Here is a 22,673-nt window from a genome sequence, read left to right on the forward strand (position 1 = left end):
GTTATCAGCAGCCCCTCAGGCAGAAGACAGTAGAGGGGACCTGATTACAGGTTCAGCTCTCCAGCAGGCTAAAGATAACATCTTTTTTTGTTGTTGTTTTTTTGTTTTTGTATGATTTTATATGTGGAATCTAAAAAAGTAAAACTCAGAAACAGAATAACTGCAGTTGTCACAGGCTGGGGTGGGTACGTGGGAGAAATACAGGAATGTTGTCAACATATAGAATGGTTTATTAAGCTAATTTCAACATAGCACCATTCTCAGTAGGGCAAGATTCTTGACCTTGGGACAAAACTTTGAGTCTGGACTTCATGGAATGTGTATGTTATGTGGATGACAAGCCAGAGATCAGCGTAATGAGGGCAGGTGGAAGCTCATTATCCACCAGCTTCCTCTGAGGGCAATGATTGTAATTTGATGCAGATGTCTTTCAAGGAGTCCACAAGTGGGCAGACATCTGGCTTTTCACCCTGGTACAACTGGCACACTATGTATAGGAACTGGCTCATATCTTCCAAAGGTTTCCCATTGATGACGACCCAAGGCACATACTTGTGGGGTGGCTGCAGAGCATTTGTAAGCTGGGCATTCACGTGCAAGAGCTGTTGGCCTTGGTCCCCCATTGTGCACTCCATGATGGTGTCTGGGGACACCTTCGGGGCATACATCTGCAGGCACATCGTCAGACTCTTGGTGATGTTCTCCATTTCATCTATGCAGACGATGGAGAGGAAGGCCGTGTCCTTCTCCAGGTGGTGCAACAGACAGGCCTCCACCTTGTTAATCTTGCACTCCTCCACCCCATGCTGGCACGTGAACTCCCACTTGCCATTGACATTACGTTCCTCGGCATTGCCATAAGGCACCAGTGTAATGTTGAGGATCTCTGGGACCATCAGCCACGAGGGGAACAGCTCTCGGACCAGGAAAGACCGGCAGCTAGGGCACAGCGCTTCATAGTAGACGTCCACTTTGACAGGCGGTGAGCGGGATGGCCCAAGGGGCCCCTGTGGGCACAGCTCACTATCCTTGCAGGGGGCCACCTCCTCGGGGGTGTGATGACTGTCCAGCGGGATCGGTCGCGTTGTCTCGGGGGAGTGGCGACCGTTCAGGGTGATCGGTCGCACTGTCTCGGGGTAGTGGCGACCGTCCAGGGCGATCGGTCGCACTGTCTCGGGGTAGTGACGACCGTCCAGGGCAATCGGTTGTACTGTTTTGGGGGTGTGGCGACCGTCCAGCGGGATCGGTCGCGTTGTCTCGGGGTAGTGGCGACCGTTCAGGGCGATCGGTCGCACTGTCTCGGGGTAGTGGCGACCGTCCAGGGCGATCGGTCGCACTGTCTCGGGGGTGTGGCGACCGTCCAGCGGGATCGGTCGCGTTGTCTCAGGGTAGTGGCGACCGTCCAGGGCGATCGGTCGCACTGTCTCGGGGTAGTGGCGACCGTCCAGGGCGATCGGTCGCACTGTCTCGGGGTAGTGGCGACCGTCCAGGGCGATCGGTCGCACTGTCTTGGGGGTGTGGCGACCGTCCAGCGGGATCGGTCGCGTTGTCTCGGGGTAGTGGCGACCGTCCAGGGCAATCGGTTGCACTGTCTCGGGGTAGTGGCGACCGTCCAGGGCGATCGGTTGCACTGTCTCGGGGTAGTGGCGACCATCCAGGGCGATCGGTCGCACTTTCTTGCGGTAGTAGCGACCGCCCAGGGCGATCGGTTGCCCTGCCTCGGGATAGTGGCGACCGTCCAGCAGGATCGGTCGCGCTGCCGCGAGGGCCTGGAGCAGCAGCAGCACTCCCAGGAACAGCAGAATTGCGGAGCAGGCCATCTCAGCTGGGCACAGGCACAGTGGCGGGAGTGTAACCTAAGTTGTTTCAGCTCCTGAGCCCAAGGTGAACGGCCCGCTGGCTACTCTCCCATAAGACAGGACAGAGGGACGCTGGAAAGGACCTCAGAGCTGTCTTCAAGACCTGAAGAAACGATTTATCACTTTTACTTCACCTCCGACCAATTAGCTCCCAACCTCACCCCAAACCCCTAACTCACGATTTCTGGCGATTTCACCCTAATTTATAACCATAGCCATCAGGAGTAAGGTTTTGAGCCTTAGCTAACGCCTCCGTATTGGCCCATTCAATATTCAACTATATATTCTCTATATACTGCGAAGTCCTACTCGTGCACTTCTTTGGGGGCAGAACTTGCAGGCAGGCCAGCTCAAGGGAAAACCAAAGGGGTTCTGGTTCTGGTAACCATGACGCTAATCCACAAACATTCCAACATCTGGGGCTTATGGAACGAAACTTCGGGTCTGCTTTCCCAGAGGGCGTGGAGCCCACAGCTGGGGGCAGAGTTGTACAATTCAGCAGAGAAAGTAAAAACAGGGAGGTGGAGACGGAAGGAGCGGTTGGGGCCGGAGCGAATCCCGCGGCTAGGGAGCGCGTGCGTCCGGCTGCCGAGATCCCACAACGCGAGGTAGGCGGGGCGCCGGCCCAACCGGAAGTTGCCTCTGCCCGACCCAAAGATGGCGGCTGCAGCCACGCTCGCCCTTCTCCCCTAACCGCCCGTAACCAATGGCGCCGCGACGCTAGCGTGACTCACGGGTGCGACTTACGCACGAAATTACATGATGCAACGTTGGCGTAGAGGAGGCCTCCCGTGCACGTTGCGGTGACAGGGCGGTGGCGTGTTGGAAGACGATGTCCTTGGAAGTGACCGGGAGGACTGCAGGGATGGTACTAGGTGAGTGAGGCCCGAGGACGCCCGGCAGTGGAAGTGGCGCGGGGCCCCTGCCTGGGGCAGGGGCCTCGTTCAGGACGATTACCGGCACTGACGGATGGCCTGGCTCAGGACGGGCGCCTCCATTCTTAGACGTGAAGGATCGGAGGGGGTTGGGAGGAGGGGCCGGGTCCGCGAGACTCCCCTGCAGCCCTGGGCGCCCGGAGCGGGGGCGGCGGCCGCTCCCGCCCTGCTCCCTGCGAGCACCCGGTGCTGCAGTCGAGACTCAGACGCTGTCGGACGTCAGGGCAGCTTCCATCTGTGTGACTCTCCCAAGTGGTCGTCAGGCCTGTAGGCTTCCTCTTTCCCGCATCCTCATTTTTGAGATTTTCAAGTTGACCACACGGCGCAGGAGAAAAGGATAAATGGGGAAACCTGGATTGATATCAGACTCACCCCTTGTGAGAACTGCATTTTGTGTCACCTCAGAGCTTCGGTTTCCTTTCAAAAACCAGAGGGAACTGGTATTTCTTTGACATCTGTGCACCGGCACTGGGGTGTGAGATTCGTATGTGTGATTTTATTTCGGCCTTAGTGCAGCCCTTCAAGATAGGGATTGTTTTCTTTATTTTGTAGCCAAAGAAATAAGCTCAGAAAGGTTAAGTGAGTTTCCTAGGGTCACTCTTGGTTTTTTTAAGGCTCAACATCCTAAGATGCCTGGCTGCTCTCGCCAACTTCAAAGCCCTTCTTTGTTACTGGGAACTCGAGTAGATGGACACAGTGTCACAAAACTGAATGATCAAAATTTATTTCAGGCCGTGGCCGGGTAGCTCAATTGGTTAGAGCGTCCTTCTGACCCGCGGATATGGTTGATTCCATCCCGGGTCAGGGTGCATACAAGAATCAACCAGTGAGTGCACAAATAAACTAGAACAACATTTCTCTCTCTCTGTCTCTCCCCTTTCCTCTCTAAAAAAAACAATTAATGAAAAAATTATTTTAGAAAGCTAAATTTGTAACTAACCTTTTTATGAGATGGATGTCACTGAAATACAGGCATGGAAAAATAATTTATATATTTTTTTGGACCACGGCACTTTTTACTTCAGTAAATCAGATGCTGTTCTGTTTACAGAGGTAAAGAATGGATAAAGTAGTTGTAGTATGACTGGTAATTATTGTTCAAATAAGTAACTTATTCTCATTTTGTAAAACAGCAGAGCTATACGTCTCAGATCGAGAGGGAAGTGATGCTACTGGTGATGGAACCAAGGAGAAACCTTTTAAAACCGGTCTAAAGGTAGTGTCTCTTCTCATGAAAATGACTGGGTTATTAATGACTCAATGGCAGTCATTATGTGACTTGTCAGTAATTTATTTCAAGCACTAGGTTTTGAACAGAGTTTTCATAAAAGGGAAAGTAAGGATTGTGTACAGATATATAGCTTCAAGAATATTAGATCTCAGTCTAAGCTCACTGGAACATTTTTAAAAGGTGTCTTCCTTCCTCCAGCCCTGGCCGGTTGGCTCAGCGGTAGAGCGTCGGCCTAGCGTGCGGAGGACCCGGGTTCGATTCCCGGCCAGGACACACAGGAGAAGCGCCCATTTGCTTCTCCACCCCTCCGCCGCGCCTTCCTCTCTGTCTCTCTCTTCCCCTCCCGCAGCCAAGGCTCCTTTGGAGCAAAGATGGCCCGGGCGCTGGGGATGGCTCTGTGGCCTCTGCCTCAGGCGCTAGAGTGGCTCTGCTCGCAACATGGCGACGCCCAGGAGGGGCAGAGCATCGCCCCCTGGTGGGCAGAGCATCACCCCATGGTGGGTGTGCCGGGTGGATCCCGGTCGGGCGCATGCGGGAGTCTGTGTGACTGTCTCTCCCTGTTTCCAGCTTCAGAAAAATGGAAAAAATGAAAATAAAAAATAAAATTAAAAAGGTGTCTTCCTTCTATGGCATTGCATCTTGGAATATTTCTCCCCATTGATTCGGATGGCCAGTGTTTTCAATTTTTGTTGAAATAAAAATCAGCACCCTGCCTGACCAGTTAGCTCAGTCGGTTAAGGGCATCATCCTGAAATGACAAGGGTTGTGGTTTGGATTTCTGGTCAGGGCACACATGGGAAGCAACCAAAAGAATGCATGGCCGAGCAACAACAGATGAATGCTCCCCCCCTTCTCTCTCTGTCTCTCTAAAAATCAATAAAAATAAAACCCTGGCCGAAAAGCTCTGTTGGTTGGAGCATCATTTTGGAGTGCAAAGATTGGCAGATCAATGTTTCTGTCTCTCAAAAGAAAACAAAAATCAGTTTCCCTCAGGTACGTTGAGCTCATGCCCATGTTTCTTCCAAACTGACTCCTAGGAGGTCTCTTGGTGAATTTACTGCTGGAACCTGATGTGATCCCAAGCCTTGAGACTCAAAGACCTACTTTATATCAGCATACCAAGGGTGGGCCCATTTCTCAGAACACTACTCAGTAACTTCTGAGTATGGAGCTTGATGCCAGTTGCTAACTGATTAGAGTATTCTTACTTCTCAGGGCCTGGAATCCTCAAATGAGCTTGGTATAGTCTCTGTGCAAACTTATGTAGAAAGCTAACTACAAATCAGAGGGGATTTTTGAGAGCATTGACTCAGAACATGAGTGCATAACCGATTGCCTCATGTTAAGGTGTGGCTCAAGCCATCCTCCTAAAATTGCTGTGAGTTTTGCCTGTTGAACTGAAATGTCTGCACCAGCCAGGTAAGGAAGATGGTTAAAGCTCCCTCCTTGGGCAGTGCTAGGAAAAGCTCTGCCCTGGCGCTTTTTTCTGTGTACTTGTGCCTGGCCAATCCCTGCTTTTGTTAGCTGTTATAACATTTATTTAGGTTATTACCAAGGGTTCCTGTCCTGGGAACATTGTCTTCTTTTTCCAGTTTGGTATGCTTTTGTGTAAGATCATACATAGATCTTACTTTTTAACTCTTGGGGGAACTCTTTCTCCATTTCTGGGTTGTTGGAGTGACTTGGGCTCCCCAAACTGGCAACACTGTTTAGGTGAATGTTTGCAGACTGTCGCTTTTAGCAAAGATGTACCATTCTGATTTGGGGCATTATAGTTGGCTCTTTCAATTTCAGTGATATAAAAGGAGGGATCAGTGGTGGGTCAGGCATTAAATGAATTTTGGGGTATTTTTTAAACATCTAGGTTTTCTCCTGGGTACCAATCATTGAGTTGGCACTACTGTTAAAAAAAGAGGAAACTTGTTTTTTAGGTTTGGAAACAACCTGTAGAAAAGGTCATTTTTTTATAAGCTTCAGATATTAAGATTGGATATTCCTTACATTTCTTGGTTGACTTAATAACTTGGGAGAAAATTTGAAGGAATAGTTGAAGCAGTTAATAAGACATCTATCTTTTACATACTTTGAACTGTATATTTTTTAATTTTTTAAATACTTTTATTAAAAAAATTTTATTTGTAGATTTTAGCCAGAGAGAAAGGGGAGCGTAGAGAGATAGACAGGAGGACATCAATCTATTCCTGTATGTGTGCCTCACCAGAGATTGAACTGGCAGCCTCATCACTTTGGTCCAGTGCTCTCAGCAACGGAGCTATCTGGCCAGGGCAACTACTATTTTTTTTTTTTTTTTTTTAGAGAATATAAACTAGTCTGATCAGGTGGTGGCACAGTTGATAGAGCATCAGCCTGGGATGCTGAGGACCCAGGTTTGAAACCCTAAGGTCACCGACTTAAGCATGGGCTCATCTGGCTTGAGCATGAGCTCACCAGCTTGAGCTTGGGGTCACTGGCTTGAGCAAGGGGTCACTGGCTCTGCTGGAGCCCCCAGGTCGAGGCACATATGAGAAAGCAATGAGCAGCTAAGGTGCCACAACAAAGAATTGATGCTTCTCATCTCTCTCCCTTCCTGTCTATCCCCCGACCACCACCAAGAAAAAAAAGTATAAACTATAAATATTCAATGACACAGAAATATCTGATGTGTCCCAGTATTAGTGAAAGAGAGATTCTGCATATGGTAATTTTTCAAATTAAATGAAACTTAGCCCTTTGTATTCTTAGCCATTATTTTGGTGTTAGAGTTTCAGAATTGACTTGCCTGTTTCTTAGGATTAACCATTTCGATGTGATCTGCAATTGGCTTTTGTTATTAACTGTGTCCTCTGTTGTCAGCATACCTCACTGTGGTCTCTGCTTCCCTTAAAATCTGTTGCTTCCAGTCTGCTCGTGCTGGGAAACTAACTGTGCAATTATTGCAGAAGGATCAGAGGGCTAAGCAGAAAGTTCTTGGGAGGTCAACCAGTCATTCATTCTATCAACATGGAAGTTTAACTCTTAGGGTCTTTATGCTTTCTTCTTGGCTCTTGCTTATGGTCTAGATGGTTGAAGCTACCTCATAATTAAGGTTTTATTTTGATCTCAAATATTGTATAATATTAAGGGTATTATCTTTTTCTCTCTCCCCATCCAAGGCTTTGATGACAGTGGGAAAAGAACCATTTCCTACCATTTACGTAGATTCACAAAAAGAAAATGAGGTACAGTGAACCAACAACTTGACAGAACTTTATTTTCTGAATAAGTTTTCATAACAACACAGAGGTCTTGAAAAATTAAATATCTGTGTTTTCTCTCTAGCGGTGGGATGTTATTTCTAAATCCCAGATGAAGAACATTAAGAAAATGTGGCATCGGGAACAAATGAAGAATGAATCCCGGGAAAAGAAAGAGGTGAGCAATGAATTTGCAACTGTGAACATCTGAAAAGTTAGTCCACTAGAAACCATGTTAACAGATTGCTTCGTCATTAAATTAGGCAGAAGACAATTTGAGAAGAGAAAAGAACCTGGAAGAAGCAAAGAAGATCGCCATTAAAAACGATCCAAGTCTTCCAGAGCCCAGATGTGTGAGTGTGACATGTCATGTTGCAAACACGCCCAACTGTTACTTCTGTGTCTGACGGGCCTGCTGCGTGGTTGTTCCTTTGCACTGTCCGTCTGTCTTTCCTTCTAGAAGGGATAGAGAGAAATAATATTTTAGAGTTTTGAGGCTGGTGGTTCTTTGGAGGTTCATTTTCTTATAAAGGTTAGTAAATGTGTGTCGAACAGATTCTGTCTCTTTTAAAAACTGGCAGGCTTAGAGTCCCGCCTGGCTGCGCAGGGTGGTGTTGCTCAAGTGATTTCACCTCCCAAAGTACCCGTTTCCTCGGCATAAAATGAAGAGCTGGAAATCCATGATTTTCATGATTTTTAAATAGATACAAATTTTGTGAATTTCATGAAGTTGGATTCCGTCCCTATTCTTCTAGACCAATGCTGGACTGTGAGTGTGCATGCTTAGATTTCAGATAGTTCTGATTGCTGCTGAATTGTCTGATTTTCCGTTTCCTGAGGGTAGAGCTGTTTTCATGGCTATATTCACCATCCCCTCTACTGAGCATCTCCTCTCTGCTTCATCTCCCAAAGAAAAAGCTAGCCTTTGTGAACGTCCCTCCCAGAGTGTCCGGAGGGCCTGTGAGGCTAGGGAGAGGGCTGTGTGTGCACTTGGGTTGTTGTGTTCTGAATTTATTTTCTGTTGATTCTCTGGAGCAATAGCTGAATTCTGTGTGTTTCTCATTGTTGGTTTTGCACTAAGAAGAAGACTCAAATTATGAGTTTATTTGAGCCAAACTGACAACATGCCGAGAAGCAAAATCTCAAATGCTCTTTGCACCATTTGTGACTTTTTAACACTTTATTGGGATCCATCTAATGTGAGTGAAAAAGTTGACGTGCAAATGGTGCGGCTGGTCAAATGTTCTTTATTCTGATTTGACAGGTGAAGATTCACACATTAGAAGGATTCCGAGGCCAGAGAGTGAAGGTGTTTGGCTGGGTGCACAGGCTGCGCAGGCAGGGTACGTGGCACGGCTCCCTCTCCTCTCCTTGGGTTTTAAATGTCCATGGTCTCAGGTGGAGAGGAATGTAAAACCATTTACGTGGAGGCATTTTGATTTTGGGGTATCCTAAATTTATTCTTATGTAATACGACTATTAAAAGTTCAAAAGTTATTTAAATGCTATTTAACTGAACAATCACAGCGATCGGAAGGTATCCAATAAACATTTTCTAATTGAACTTGATTATTTCATGGGAAGCAGAAAGTGGAGCACCAAATCTGAAACTTACTTCATGGCAGTTTTGGTGACCTTCATAATTAGTATATATATTTGCATTCTACTTCTCCCTGGGTCCTGCTAGTTTTGCTTTCCGTTTCTCTTTTTATTATTTTATTACATGTGTTTAATTGTAAGTGGGTATCAAATCCTTTGTAAAAGGAAATGGGACATACGTAGGAAAGAGTGGTTCTCTATACGGTGGTATTTCTGCATTTCCCGCTGAGTGCACAGTCCTGTGAGCATTGAAGGGGGCTCAGCAGCTCATGGTCATCATCCCTCATCCATGTGGCTTACTGTCTTGCTTTGCCCCGATCATCTGCGTCATGAGGATTACATCGGATTTGGAAGTACAATGAAGAAGATACAGTGCTTCCCAAATACTGCATAGTGCTGTACCCAGGGACACTTCAGGGGAAGGGGCCAGCTGGGAGGCTTGAACTTCCAGTGTCCAACCTTGGAGTTTCCTTGGTTTAAGATTGAATTAGAGCGTGCGGAGGACCCGGGTTCGATTCCTGGCCAGGGCACACAGGAGAAGCGCCCATTTGCTTCTCCACCCCTCCGCCGCGCTTTCCTCTCTGTCTCTTCCCCTCCCGCAGCCAAGGCTCCATTGGAGCAAAGATGGCCCGGGCGCTGGGGATGGCTCTGTGGCCTCTGCCTCAGGCGCTAGAGTGGCTCTGGTCGCAATATGGCGACGCCCAGGATGGGCAGAGCATCGCCCCCTGGTGGGCAGAGCGTCGCCCCTGGTGGGCGTGCCGGGTGGATCCCGGTCGGGCGCATGGGGGAGTCTGTCTGACTGTCTCTCCCTGTTTCCAGCTTCAGAAAAATGGAAAAAAAAAAAAAAAAAAAAGATTGAATTAGGAGAAAGGACTTTTAAATGCTTTGAGAATAGTCTGGCTGAATTTCTCTCTCTCGTTTTCAGGAAAGAATTTAATGTTCCTGGTGTTGCGGGACGGTACCGGGTATCTTCAGTGTGTCTTATCAGACGATTTGGTAACCATTTTCTCTTATTTGTGGCTGAAAATCTGGGTTTTTTTTCCCAGTAGGTACCTTTATTGTAAGTTTTGGGGGGTTTAGGATATGTATACATATTTTAAACTGTTATGGACATTTATTTGTTGTAAAAAAAAAACTGGCCTGTGAAAATTCTCAGTCTGGATTCAGTCAGTTGCATCCTGAGGTATTAAGCTGGAGGTTAGGTTTAATCAGATTTTTTTTAATTTATTGATTTTAGAGAAGAAAGGAGAAAGAGAGAGGCATTGACTTGTTCCATTTATTTATGCACTCATTGGTTGATTCTTTTATGTGTCCTGATCAAGGATTGAACCCACAACCTTGGCATAGGGGACACCCTAACCAACTGAGCTGGGCTAGGGCTTTTATTTTATTTTTTTTATGAATTGTGGGTTCAGGTGTTGATAGCCTAGTCCCTTATAAATTTCTCCATCCCTTTTCTAATGATTTTAGGAAGTATTGATAATCATAGCTTAGAGGGGCTCTGTGTTATTTTAGCAGTATGAATGTCAAAGAAAAGGAAAATGAACTTCTCAGATATTTTTAAGAGATATGAGCCAGTGTCATGTATACCTATGTATATAATGTATGTATTTACATATATATGTACTTTTATATATAGAGAGAAGTCTTTTTATAAAAACAGCTATTAATATAAACATTGATGGTCATTAATTGTTTTGGAACAGATAACTTGTTTGTAAATAATTCCTTTTGCTTCTTACTTTTGAGTATTTTAATGTAAATGAGTAACTAAGTTTGAACTTGATCTTTTTATAGTGTCAGTGTTACAATGGAGTCGTCTTGTCCACTGAGAGTAGTGTAGCTGTATATGGAATGCTGAATCTTACCCCAAAGGGCAAGCAGGTGAGTGGGCTGAGTTTCTCGCTGGGTGAATAGAGGTTTGTTTTGTAGTGTCTTCATTTGTACTTTGGGTATTTGGTATACACATACACAAATATGATGCACTTGCCAAATTTAGCATGTCTTTTCCTTTTCCAGTGAAATCCCACTGTACAGCTCATAATATACAACAAATTCAGGGATTTCCAACCTTATAGAATTCCTGAATAATCCTCATGGGCCATAACATAGCTACTTTGCTGTGGGTATGTGAATAATTTTTCAGCTAGGTGGAAATATAAACAATCTACTCAAGAAGTTTCAGGAAAGAATAGTAATCTATGTCTGAAAATTTCTGAATAGAATTTAAAAACTTCTTTTAAAAAAGTTCAGTGTAACTCTTATATTCAGAGAGATGTTTATTTCTCAGCCAACAGGCACATAACCTGTACCAGTTACAGTTACTTGCTGGTAATTAATGCTCAAATAACTAGCACTGTGGTCGTATTTGTTGACTGAGAAATAAAACAAACAAACATGACATACCAGCCACCAGAGGGCACCGGTAGAGTCAACTACTCGACTCTACCCAATAGACTAGAAATATTGATAAAAGAGTTGGAGTTCATATAAAAGAACCTATATTGAGAATGAATATTTGATCTAAGTTCTCTGGGTTTTCCTTGCAGTTAATGTGATTGGAAAATGGAGTGGTTTTGTGATGTCACTTGCTATGATATGTGGCTCCTAAAATGAATTACTTTTAATAGAATTATCAGGGAGAATTTGAATTTTTACTATACATATGGTCCAAAGAGAAACAATATTTTAGTAAAATCTTTGCAATTAAGGAGTTTTTCACTCTGAATGCTATATTATTTTAAATTATTGGCAAAGGCTAGAAAGATATACCAAAATGTTAATAGTAGTAGTTACTCCAAGTTGTGGGTTTATTGTTTATTTTATTTTTAAGTTTGCATTTTAATTTAAAATAAAAAATTTTTCATTGAATTGAGAGAGAGAGAAAGAGGAAGGGAGAAAAAAGGGGAAGGGAAAGAGAGAGAAGCATCAACTTAAGTGTTCCACTTAGTTCCATTTAGTTGTGTACTCACTGATTCTTTCTCGTATGTGCCCTGACCCAGGATGGAACTACGACATTGGCATGCTGGGATGACGCTCTATCCACTAAGCCAGCTGACCAGGGTACTTTTTAATTTTTTAAAAACTTGTATGTGTATTTATTCTGAAAGAAATATTAAATATGGCTCTGGCCAGTTGGCTCAGCAATAGAGCATTGGCCCAGTGTGTGGAAGTCCCAGGTGTGATTTCCCGGTCAGGGCACACAGGGGAAGTGACCATTTGCTTCTGCACCTCTCCCCCCCATCTCTCTTTCTCCTTCTCCTGCAGCCATGGTAATGGCTCTAGTAGAGTTGGCCCCAGGCACTGAGGATGGCTCCATGGCTTCACCTCAGGTGCTAAAATAGCTTGGTTGCCAAACAACGGAGCAGCAGCTCAGCCATGCGGAGCATCATCTGGTAGGGGGTTTGCTGGGTGGTCCCAGTCAGGGTACATGCGGGAGTCTGTGTCTGCCTCCCCTTCTCTCACTTAATTAAACAAGGAAAGAGGCCTGACCTGTGGTGGTACAGTGGATAAAGCATCGACCTGGAATGCTGAGGTTGCCGGTTCGAAACCCTGCACTTGTCCAGTCAAGGCACATGTGGGAGTCGATGCTTCCTGCTCCTCCCCATTTTCTCTCTCTCTCTCTTCTCTAAAATGAATAAATAAAATAAAAAATAAATAAAATAAAAAAATATTAAATATATCAATATAAAATTGAATTATTGGGACTGTTAGAAGGGTAGGCTAATAGAGATGAGGTTCTTAGAATTATCTGCTTACCAGAAATGTTTGTAATGCATTAAAAGCCCAGAAGCTCAAACTGCTAGCCACACAGCAGCCCGTCAGTAGGGTGACAAAGAGTTGAGGTACGTAAAGAGACTTTATTTGGAAAGCCGGCAAGCCGAGGTGATGACAGACTAGCGTCCCATCTTGAAAAAGTACAGACTTCTGGTGTCTTTTATGTCACGGGAACAGGGTTTGAGGACAGGAGATGATTGATGACCACAGACATCTGGACAGTCGCAGGGGTCCAAGGAGGGTGGTGAAACTTACTTGCTTTTGTTCCACAAACTCCAGTTGTCGTCCCAGTCCCAGTTCCAATAAGGCTTTTTATATAAATATCATTTCTTTTGTACATACTTATCTCTTTGGCAGGTAGTGGCAAGCAGGAAGGTTGTTTCAGTCATTCCTGGGCTCCTTGAATGACTAGCATGTCTGTGTGTGGTGCTCAAGATAAGATTCTAACTGACGTGCTATGGGTGTTGGGCAGCTTCTCAAGAGGTGAAGTCAGAAAGACTGATTATTTGAATCTATTGTATTTTGACGTAAATTAAAATCTTTACTACTGTAAATTTTTTGTTTTGTTTTCCTTCCCTTTCATCCCCCGCCCCCTTTTTAAAAATGTAGGCTCCTGGGGGCCATGAGCTGAATTGTGACTTCTGGGAGCTGATCGGGTTGGCCCCTGCGGGAGGGGCCGACAACTTGATCAACGAGGAGTCTGATGTTGATGTCCAGCTCAACAACAGACACATGATGCTCCGAGGAGAAAACATGTCCAGAATCCTGAAAGCACGCTCCATGGTCACCCGGTGCTTCAGAGACCACTTCTTTGATCGGGGGTACTGTGAAGTAAGCGTGCATTCGGCATCTCTGCAAATGATACCGTGTTACTCTTAAGCATGAATGGAGGTGCCCTCAATAGGCCTTTCTGCATTTGAACAGGTTACTCCGCCAACATTAGTGCAGACACAGGTAGAAGGTGGTGCTACTCTCTTCAGGCTTGACTACTTTGGGGAAGAGGCATTTCTGACCCAGTCCTCTCAGCTCTACCTGGAGACCTGCCTTCCGGCGCTGGGAGATGTTTTTTGTATTGCACAGTCATATAGGGCGGAACAATCCAGAACACGAAGGCACTTGGCTGAGTATGAATTGTCTTTTAATTTTTATTTTAAAAATAATTTTAAAGAAAATATGTTTAGGCAAGCCATTTATATGTAGGCAAAGGGTATCTATGTAAATGTGTTGGTTAAGAGGATATAGGAAGGACAGTTGCATAAGCTAATTGAAATTGAAACCGTGGGAGAAGCTTTGCCTCTTAGGCCATTGCTATCTAAGGCCTTCCTTTTACTTTGCCTTGATCCTTAATGTGTTAAAGAATAAACAAGAATGCACTATTTAAAGGGGAAAAGTGGCAGTTGCTAGCAAGGCTGGAAGTTTACCTTTCTGGACCATTAAAATCCTTGTGCAAGAGCAGCTCAGTACTAATGAGCATTTCTGAGCCAGTGTCGTCATCTTCAGATACACTCACGTGGAGGCAGAGTGCCCTTTCCTGACCTTTGAGGACCTCTTGAACCGGCTGGAGGACTTGGTCTGTGATGTGGTGGACAGAGTCTTGAAATCGCCTGCAGCGAGCATAGTGTATGAGCTCAACCCGGTAGGTCGAGCATTTTATGGAAATACAAAATTATGATTCTGTTTTTGGATTAAATGGGCTACATAATAAGCAATATAGCTGGTGCTCAGTGACTTGGATTTCAATAAAAGAAGAATAGCCTTTGAAAATAACAACAATATAATTTCACAGCAGTGGGTTCAGAGAATAATGAGTTTGCTGGAGTTAGTCCCTTGCATGGAGCCACAAAGATTTCCGGCTGTGTGTCAGGCCTCCTCACCTTCCCCTCGAATCAGAGTCTGAAACAGAAAGCTTGAAACCTCTTTATCTAATACTTTGGCCATTCCTTTCAGGGGAGTACTTTAAAAGTGAAAGCATTTAAAAATAAAGTATTTTCATACTCATGCATTAAAAAAAGAAATATCATCATTGCCTATAATTTTATAATAGTTTAACTTAGGTAGCAGGAAGTTCATGTTTTTCACTTTAGAAATGTCCTCATTGATTTTTATTGTGAAATAATACTTTGCAGTAATACTCAGTAATTATTCTTAAAATGGAAGTTTTAGCGTTGACGGTTTCTTTCTGTACACTGTATTTTTCCTTCCACTGTAGAACTTCAAGCCCCCCAAACGGCCTTTCAGACGGATGAACTATTCAGATGCTATTGTGTGGCTAAAAGAACACAATATAAAGAAAGAAGATGGAACTTTCTATGAATTTGGAGAGGTTTGATTTCCTTTCTAATCATTGTTTGAAAGGCGGCATTGTGTTTAAGTGGATTGCTACTTCTGCTTAGTTAAACCCGTGATGCAGGAGGCGTCTGCTTGCCCTCAAATAAATGGAGACTGAACCTTCTCCGTGGGGTTGGCTGAGGATTCAGTCACTGACTTACAGCTGTAGGGTAAGCCTTAGACCCGTGCCTTTCTGTAGTGTTCAATAAGTGTTAGCACATTTTTAGCTTTCACACTCATTTGCCTGTTTTCTCTTCTTCCGTGATCAGGCATGATCTCTGGTGTGATTCTCTAGGCTGGCAGGAGGTTTCAGAAAGTTGTGAACTGTGACATCACATGTAAAATGTTGGGGTGTGTGTGTGTATATTTGTTTGTCTGGAGAAAATATCTGGCTCTTTCAAAAAGGATTCCTCCCCCCAAAACAATGAGTCAAACTCCTTTGTCTGGAGGATTCGAAGAAGAAAATAGCCACTGGTTAAGGTGCAATACCGAGAAGTACCCCAGATAAACTGAGCGTGCATCTGTTTGCCTGGGCCACCCTCCTGCATGAATTGGGGGTATAGATTGCTCACTCTCCTCTAAGCCCTCTTCCAGTGCCAGCAGTGAGTTTTTTCATGCTCGCTGACTCCGGGAGTGAGTTTTTTTTTCAAGAAATGAAATTAGTTCCAATTACAGTTTTATTAACTTAAAATCATGTTTGTTTGATAACCAGTTTGTGGTTTGCCTTTTTTTAATGTTGCCTTACACATTTTTAAAGTAAATCGTACTCTGGATGATCAGGAGGCATGAGGACGTACATGAACGTTTGTACTACTCAAAGGCTTAACCATTCCTTACATAGTATTTGCAAACCCAGCTGCCTACCGACGAAATGTAACTACTGCTAACTAGAGTCTTGTTTTGTTTTTAGAAGGAATTTACAGAGGACAAACAATAGACTTGACCTATATAAATTACTGTTATTGTTTCATGAATTCAGTTGATGATGTATAATAGAATTTTGAATCTAAAATTTGAGAAATGTTATTACCCAATATTTAGCAAAGTGATGTGATTGAGTGGATAGAGCACCAGCTTTGAATAAGAAGGCCTCTTGGGTGGGTTTAGCTCAGACTTCCATCCTTACTTCTGTGTAACTGAAGGCCCAGTGACCCTGCTCCCTGGTTCTTATTTCTGCCTTGGGTATGAGATCCACTTTGCAAAGATGTGAGGACTCACTGAACAAAATGCCTAACCGGGGCCCTGGCACAGGAAACCCTTGGAACATGTCAGCCCTTACTCTATACCTATACATATGAGGAGATAAACAGTCTTTAGACTTTTTGGAATATGCAATAAGACCCTTCTTTCCCCCACTTAAATCTTTTTTTTTTTTTTTTAACATGAAAAACTTTTTTATTTTTTAAATTTTATTTATTCATTTTAGAAAGGAGAGAGAGAGAAACAGAGAGAGAGAAGTGGGGGGAGCAGGAAGCATCAACTCCCATATGTGCCTTGACCAGGCAAGCCCAGGGTTTCGAACCGGTGACCTCAGCATTTCCAGGTCAACACTTTATCCACTACGCCACCACAGGTCAGGCCCCCCACTTAAATCTTATGCAGAACTCTAGAATGTAAAGCAGATAAAGGCTGAGCGACCAGAGCTTTCCCATTCACTGCCATATCCCCTCTGCGCTTTAGAGGGCATAGGGCTCAAGGGGTCAGAGCTTGGAAACATCTGGGCCAGGGGACTGCTAAGCTCCATTTCAGTTCCTGCTGCAGACAAATCAGTGAGTCTTGCCCGGTTCACTCATCAGTTTTTACTGGGATGAGAGTTTCCAGTTTTCACTAGAACGGATTTTTTTTTTTTTTTTTTAGAGAGAGAGATAGGAACAGACAGGAAGGGAGAGAGATGAGAAGCATCAACTCATAGTTGTGGCACTTTAGTTGTTCATTGATTGCTTTCTCATGTGTGCTGTGACAAGGGGGCTCCAGCTGTGCCAGTGCCCCCTTATTCAAGCCAGCGACCTTGGGGTCATGTCTTTGATCCCATGTTCAAGCTGGCAACTCCACACTTAGCTGGTAAGCCTGCGCTCAAGCCGGATGAGCCCGCATCAAGCTGGTGATCTCAGGGTTTCTGTGTCCTCTGCGTGTCAGTCCAACACTCTTATCTACTGTGCCACCACCTGGTCAGCCGGTTTTCACTAGAATTTATGTGTGGTTTACTGAAGGATGTTTCAAGCGAGAAACAGATTAATTCTAGGTGTGCTTACACTTAAAATTTGACATTGGTTGTTTGTCTTATGGTGGGGTCTTACTCTCATTGAAGCAGATAAGACTTCTTATAATAGGAAAGAAGTGCAGACAATGGGAGAGTTTAAAGTGGTTGTTATTAATAACATGCACTGTGTGTCCATCAGTGCTGTTCTGGAGTATTCACTGACTGTCTGATGCCTTATGGGAGGGACTCAGTGGACCACGTTTGCTTCAGAGAGAGAACCCTGGCCACTGGGAAGATAACAGAGCCTATCTAGTTAAAGTGATAATGACTTGGGTGCTTTGTTTCTTATTTTCGGGTGGGTTTCATTCCTCAAGCAGCATGGCACTTAAGCTATATTGTGGAAAGAGACATCTTTTTATAGTTCATTTAATAACTGAGTTTTTAAATAAATTTTTTTTTGAAGGAAACTGTCCCTTACAGCCGTGTGTACGGGTTCCAGTGGGGCGCATTCTCTTCTGTGTTGCATTAGTAAGATGGAGGCAGCTACTGGGGAAAGAGCTGCTCTGTCCGGCTGCATTTTGAGCGGTAGATGTTAATGAAGTCTTGTTTAACCTCAGGATATCCCAGAAGCTCCGGAGAGACTGATGACGGACACCATTAACGAACCCATCTTGCTGTGTCGATTTCCTGTAGAGATCAAGTCCTTCTATATGCAGCGATGTCCTGAGGATTCCCGCCTCACCGAGTCTGTCAGTTGTGCTTCGAATAGTATTAGTCCTTTTGCTTTTTAAGGGGGTGGGGACTGTTGTCACTGGAATGAGACACGTAGCTCATGGAAAATATTTCATTATAAATCTATAATATATGACAGTATTTTAAGAAGTTTCTTTTTCTCTCCTCTGATAGAGTTTTATAGACCTTGGTTAATCACAGAATTTGAATATTTTAATTTTGCATGATCATAGTGCTCCTTTAGCTCTAGGGGCTTAATTGTGATCAGCAGGGCCACAACTGAATGCCTGGTTGTAACTGCATCTGATTTACTTGTGTTCAAAGGTTGACGTGTTGATGCCCAATGTGGGTGAGATTGTGGGAGGCTCCATGCGCATCTGGGACAGTGAAGAGATCCTGGCAGGTTACAAAAGGGAGGGAATTGACCCCACTCCCTATTACTGGTACACAGATCAGGTAAAAACAAATTTTTTAATGCTCTTTAAAGTGTTTTCACTGTAATAGTTTTGCATAAATTAAAATTGTAAAGAAAATAATTTAGGGTGGGACTTTGACATTTAAAAAACTATTCACACCTGACCAGGCAGTGGTGCAGTAGATAGAGTGTCAGACTGGGATGCAGAGGACCCAGGTTCGAGACCCCGAGGTCACCAGCTTGATTGCGGGCTCATCTGGTTTGAGCAAGGCTCACCAGCCTGAACCCAAGGTCGCTGGCTTGAGCAAGGGGTCACTTGGTCTGCTTTAGCTCTACCTCCCCCGGTCAAGGCACATATGAGAAAGCAATCAATGAACAACTAAGGTGCCGCAACAAAGAATTGATGCTTCTTATCTCTCTCCCTTCCTGTCTGTCTGTCCCTATCTGTTCTTCTCTCTGTCTCTGTCACACACACATAAAATTGTACAGTATTCACTTTCATGGTTATAATAATGTGTCATATAAATATTGCTAGTTTTGGTTTTGGCTAATAACGTTAACTTCTTTTGAAAACTTATTTAACTTCTGGCCTTGAATTTTTAAAAATGTGTCACTAGAGCTGACCAATATCTAGAGCTATCTTTCATTTTCCTCTTATAAACAGGGACATTGGCTTAGTTTAAAAGTTTGAAATCTCTTTTTTTCAAGGTGGCACTTAATCCCTGGCATATTTTTCATACCCAAATCTTCCTTTTTATTTTATTTTTTAAATGAGAGGAGGAGAGAGAGTGAGACTTCCGTATGCTCCCCAATCAGGAACCACCTGGCAGCCCCCATCTGGGCCAATGTTTGAATCAACGGAGCCATCCTCAGCACCCGGGGCCAATGTGTGAACCAATTGAGCCACTGGCTATGAGAGGGGAGCAGAGAGAGAAGAGGGAGAGGAAGGAGAAGAGAAAAAGATGGTTGCTTCTAATGTGTGCCCTGACTGGGGATCAAACCCAGGATGTCTGCATGCCGGGCCAACACTCTATCCACTGAGCCAACTGGCCAAGGCCTTTTTAAAATTTTTAAAAATATTTTATTTATTGATTTTAGAGAGAGGAGAAAGAGAGAAGGAGGGATAGCAGGAAGCATAAACTTGTGGTTGTTTCTTATCCATGCCTTGACTAGGCAAGCCTAGGGTTTCAAACCAGCAACCTGTGTTTTAGGTCAGTGCTTTATCTACTGTGCCACCACAGGTCAGGCTCCTACCAAATTATTTCTTTGCATGTCCATGAAGGTACATAGATTAAGAGTTGAGCCTCACCAGGCAGTGGCGCAGTGGATAGAGCATTGGACTGGGATGTGGAGGACCCAGGTTCGAGATCCCGAGGTTGCCAGCTTGAGCATGGGCTCATCTGGTTTGAGCAAGGCTCACCAGCTTGAGCCCAAGGTCGCTGGCTCCGTCTACTGTAGCCTCCCAGGCAAGGCACATATGAGAAATCAATCAATGAACAACTAAAGTGTTGCAACGAAGAATTGATGTCTCTCATCTCTCTCCCTTTCTGTCTGTCTGTCCCTCTCTCTGACTCTCTCTGTTTCTGCCACACACACACACACACACACACACACACACATAAAGAGTTGACTTCTTGCCTGGCCTGTGGTGGCGCAGTGGATAAAGCGTCGACCTGGAAATGCTGAGGTCGCCGGTTCGAAACCCTGGGCTTGCCTGGTCAAGGCACATATGGGAGTTGATGCTTCCAGCTCCTCCCCCCTTCTCTCTCTCTGTCTCTCTCTCCCTCTCTGTCTCTCTCTCCTCTCTAAAAATGAATAAAGTAAAAAAAAAAAAAAAAAAAAAAAAAAAAAAAGAGTTGACTTCTTAACCGCAATAAATTACCTCATTTCACAGTAGAAAATTTTAACTATGGGTATTTTAGACAAAATTTTAAACTAAGCCTATTTTGCTATATTTTTTCAAACAGAGAAAATATGGCACCTGTCCTCATGGAGGATATGGCTTGGGCTTGGAACGGTTCTTAACCTGGATCCTGAACAGGTATCACATCCGAGATGTATGCTTATACCCTCGCTTCGTCCAGCGCTGCAAGCCATAACCAGTCCTCCCAGAGCGCGACGACAGGACGCGGATCGCACGAGAACATGGAGCGCCAGACTGCCTCTCAAAGAACAAAAAGCCAAGATCTTCCCTTTTTTTATTCCTTTAGGATGTAGCTGGTTTGGTTTTCTCTTTGTTTTCTAGTCCTGCTGCCACAAAAAGCAGTCTAAAACACTGGGACATAAAATGACATTGATGTTGTCATTTTAAGAAAAGATATCCATTACACAATTTGGGAGAAATACATGGCATGTAACCCTGCTGCTGTGAATACATTTCAGCATTTTATCTAATTACAGGTTATAATGTTTGCAACGTAGATACCATATATATATATATTCATATGTATATAGAATTATATGTATATGCACCATATATATCTATATATACATATGCCATATATATATATATATATGTAATTCAACAGTTTTTAATTATGGTCTAAGACATTCCAGTTCTTTCTGTCCTTTTAAGTATAACTGAAATTCTTTAATTTATATCATTTTATTATATCAATCAGTTAAACATCTTGGGAAGGTTGACACTGGTATAAAATTTACTAGTATTAGTATAATTTAACAATAGATACTGGAATCAAATGAATAGTCTCTTGCATCAGTTATTAATCTTTTCTAAGTCTGTATAGCTGAGGCATATGAATTGACTTGGAGGAATTTGTAAAAACGGAATTACCTGAATTGAAGGGCAAAAAGTTTTTTCCAGTACTTCAGTGCATAGCATCCTTTGTAGCGTTCATTTAAGCTAAAGGCAGACTGATCTTTCCTCTTTCCTGCTAGTTCCTAAATAATAAATAAGTTCCAAAGAATTTGCAGCCAGAATCTTGGTAACAATTCTTAAGTGACTGGGTCCTCCCCACTGCGCCCTCCAGCCTCACCCGTGTGACCTCATCAGCTCTCAGCGGGCTTGTTGAATGGCTTCGTTTCAGAGTTGGTTAGTGTCTCCCCCAAAATGCATGTCATGTATTCACAGGCTGTATCCCCAGCAATCAATAAATGGATACACATAAAAACTCTTTGTTGGCTTAATGTTTTTTAAAGCTGAACATCTCTGTCTCATGAGTTCATGTGTTTGCATCTTGATCTTTTTACTTTTCATGAGATGTATATAATTTTATAATATGAAATTAGATATTACTAAATTTAGCAGGTATTACTAACATTACGTGGTCATGAAAAGGAATGAAGTTTAAAAATTAGATGTGGGTCCTAGCTCTATCTGTAATCTTCTCTGTGTTATTTTTGGACATACTGCGTTGTATTCTATTTTGCAATGAAGTGAGGTGCCAGATGGAACTGGGTCGTTTGTGGTGTATTTGGCCTGTATCATTAAGTAAAAAATACAAGGATGTGAATAAGTTCTGTTTTGATTCAAGTAGGCAACTTATGTGATCAGAATTTAGGTGGCGTGCCTGACCTGTACTGGCACAGTGGGTACTGTCAACCTCGGACGCTGAGGTCGCCGGTTTGCGATCCCGGGCTTGCCCGGTCAAGGTGCATATAAGAAGCAACTACTATGAGTTAATGCTTCCTGTTCCTCCTCCACCTTTCTCCCCTCTTACTAAAAATCAATAAATCTTTAAAAATTTAGGTGAAGTAGTTAGACTCAATTATCTTAAATTTTAATTGTGTAAGTTATTTAAAAACTAAATACTGAGGTAGAGCTGTGGCATTAGATAGGGAAGGGGAGTTAAGCCGTGGTTACATCAGGCCAAGGAACGGAGCCCAGTGAGTGGCAAACCTCACACAGGTGGGCTCGCGTTCCCTTCACTGCGTGGTTGTCATGACCCAGGTGTCACAGCCCTACCCGTCCCTGCCAGGTGCCCAGCACACAGACACCTGGTTCCGCGTCCATGATCTTGTGGCAGTCTCCTCACTGGGCTGTTATTTCTCAACTCCTCCGAGACACCTGTTCCTGATGTGGCCCTTTAAGTTGATGCTGGCACCAAAACCTCCATCTTTGGTGCTGGGTAGCACGCCAGCTCCGAGTGTTAGAGAAAGATGGGAGGCTAATGCTGTAGCAATTCAAGTGACAAGTCTTAACGTACCTTCTGCAGTGTTCTGCAGCCATACCATATCATCCCAGTCTTCTCTGTGTCGGTCTTTTTCTGTTTGCTTGGGTCTCTGTTCTTCCTGTTAGAGGCTGAACTCAGATGTCAGGTTGTGCTTGGTTACCTGCCGAGAATTCTAACTAGGAGATTCAGGTGCTCAAAGTGTGTGGGTAGGGGATGTGTACCTCGTGTCCA

The 22,673-nt window shown here is 44.0% G+C and overlaps 2 protein-coding genes across 2 annotated transcripts; one reads left to right on the forward strand and one right to left on the reverse strand.

Moving 5' to 3' along the window:
• Nucleotides 1-324: 324 nt before the first annotated feature.
• Nucleotides 325-1,820, reverse strand: LOC136315558 (gamma-interferon-inducible-lysosomal thiol reductase-like). Its single transcript, XM_066247257.1, has 2 exons — nt 1,735-1,820; nt 325-1,044 (listed from the first exon to the last, which is right to left on the reverse strand). The coding sequence occupies exons 1-2, from the start codon at nt 1,818-1,820 to the stop codon at nt 378-380; spliced, it is 753 nt and encodes a 250-aa protein (XP_066103354.1). The 3' UTR covers nt 325-377.
• A 766-nt stretch (nt 1,821-2,586) lies between these two features.
• Nucleotides 2,587-21,443, forward strand: NARS1 (asparaginyl-tRNA synthetase 1). Its single transcript, XM_066246761.1, has 15 exons — nt 2,587-2,734; nt 3,928-4,010; nt 7,178-7,243; nt 7,344-7,436; nt 7,522-7,611; nt 8,523-8,601; nt 9,783-9,853; nt 10,655-10,741; nt 13,244-13,465; nt 13,559-13,758; nt 14,135-14,270; nt 14,844-14,957; nt 17,780-17,911; nt 18,219-18,350; nt 20,277-21,443. Exons 1-15 carry the CDS (start codon nt 2,692-2,694, stop codon nt 20,406-20,408), a joined length of 1,680 nt encoding a protein of 559 aa, XP_066102858.1. The 5' UTR covers nt 2,587-2,691; the 3' UTR covers nt 20,409-21,443.
• Nucleotides 21,444-22,673: the final 1,230 nt, after the last annotated feature.

Source organism: Saccopteryx bilineata, chromosome 11 (assembly GCF_036850765.1).
Source record: "Saccopteryx bilineata isolate mSacBil1 chromosome 11, mSacBil1_pri_phased_curated, whole genome shotgun sequence".
NCBI classification, from domain to species: Eukaryota; Metazoa; Chordata; class Mammalia; order Chiroptera; family Emballonuridae; genus Saccopteryx; species Saccopteryx bilineata.

Excerpts from the sequence above, each read along its gene's own strand:
- LOC136315558 (XM_066247257.1), bottom strand. The coding sequence starts at position 1,820 with ATGGCCTGCTCCGCAATTCTGCTGTTCCTGGGAGTGCTGCTGCTGCTC. Across the intron at positions 1,045-1,734 it reads CGACCGATCCTGCTGGACGG|GGTGGCCCCCTGCAAGGATA; the intron begins TCGCCACTATCC and ends CACCCCCGAGGA.
- NARS1 (XM_066246761.1), top strand. The coding sequence starts at position 2,692 with ATGTCCTTGGAAGTGACCGGGAGGACTGCAGGGATGGTACTAG. Across the intron at positions 9,854-10,654 it reads GTGTCTTATCAGACGATTTG|TGTCAGTGTTACAATGGAGT; the intron begins GTAACCATTTTC and ends ATCTTTTTATAG. Across the intron at positions 13,466-13,558 it reads TTGATCGGGGGTACTGTGAA|GTTACTCCGCCAACATTAGT; the intron begins GTAAGCGTGCAT and ends GCATTTGAACAG.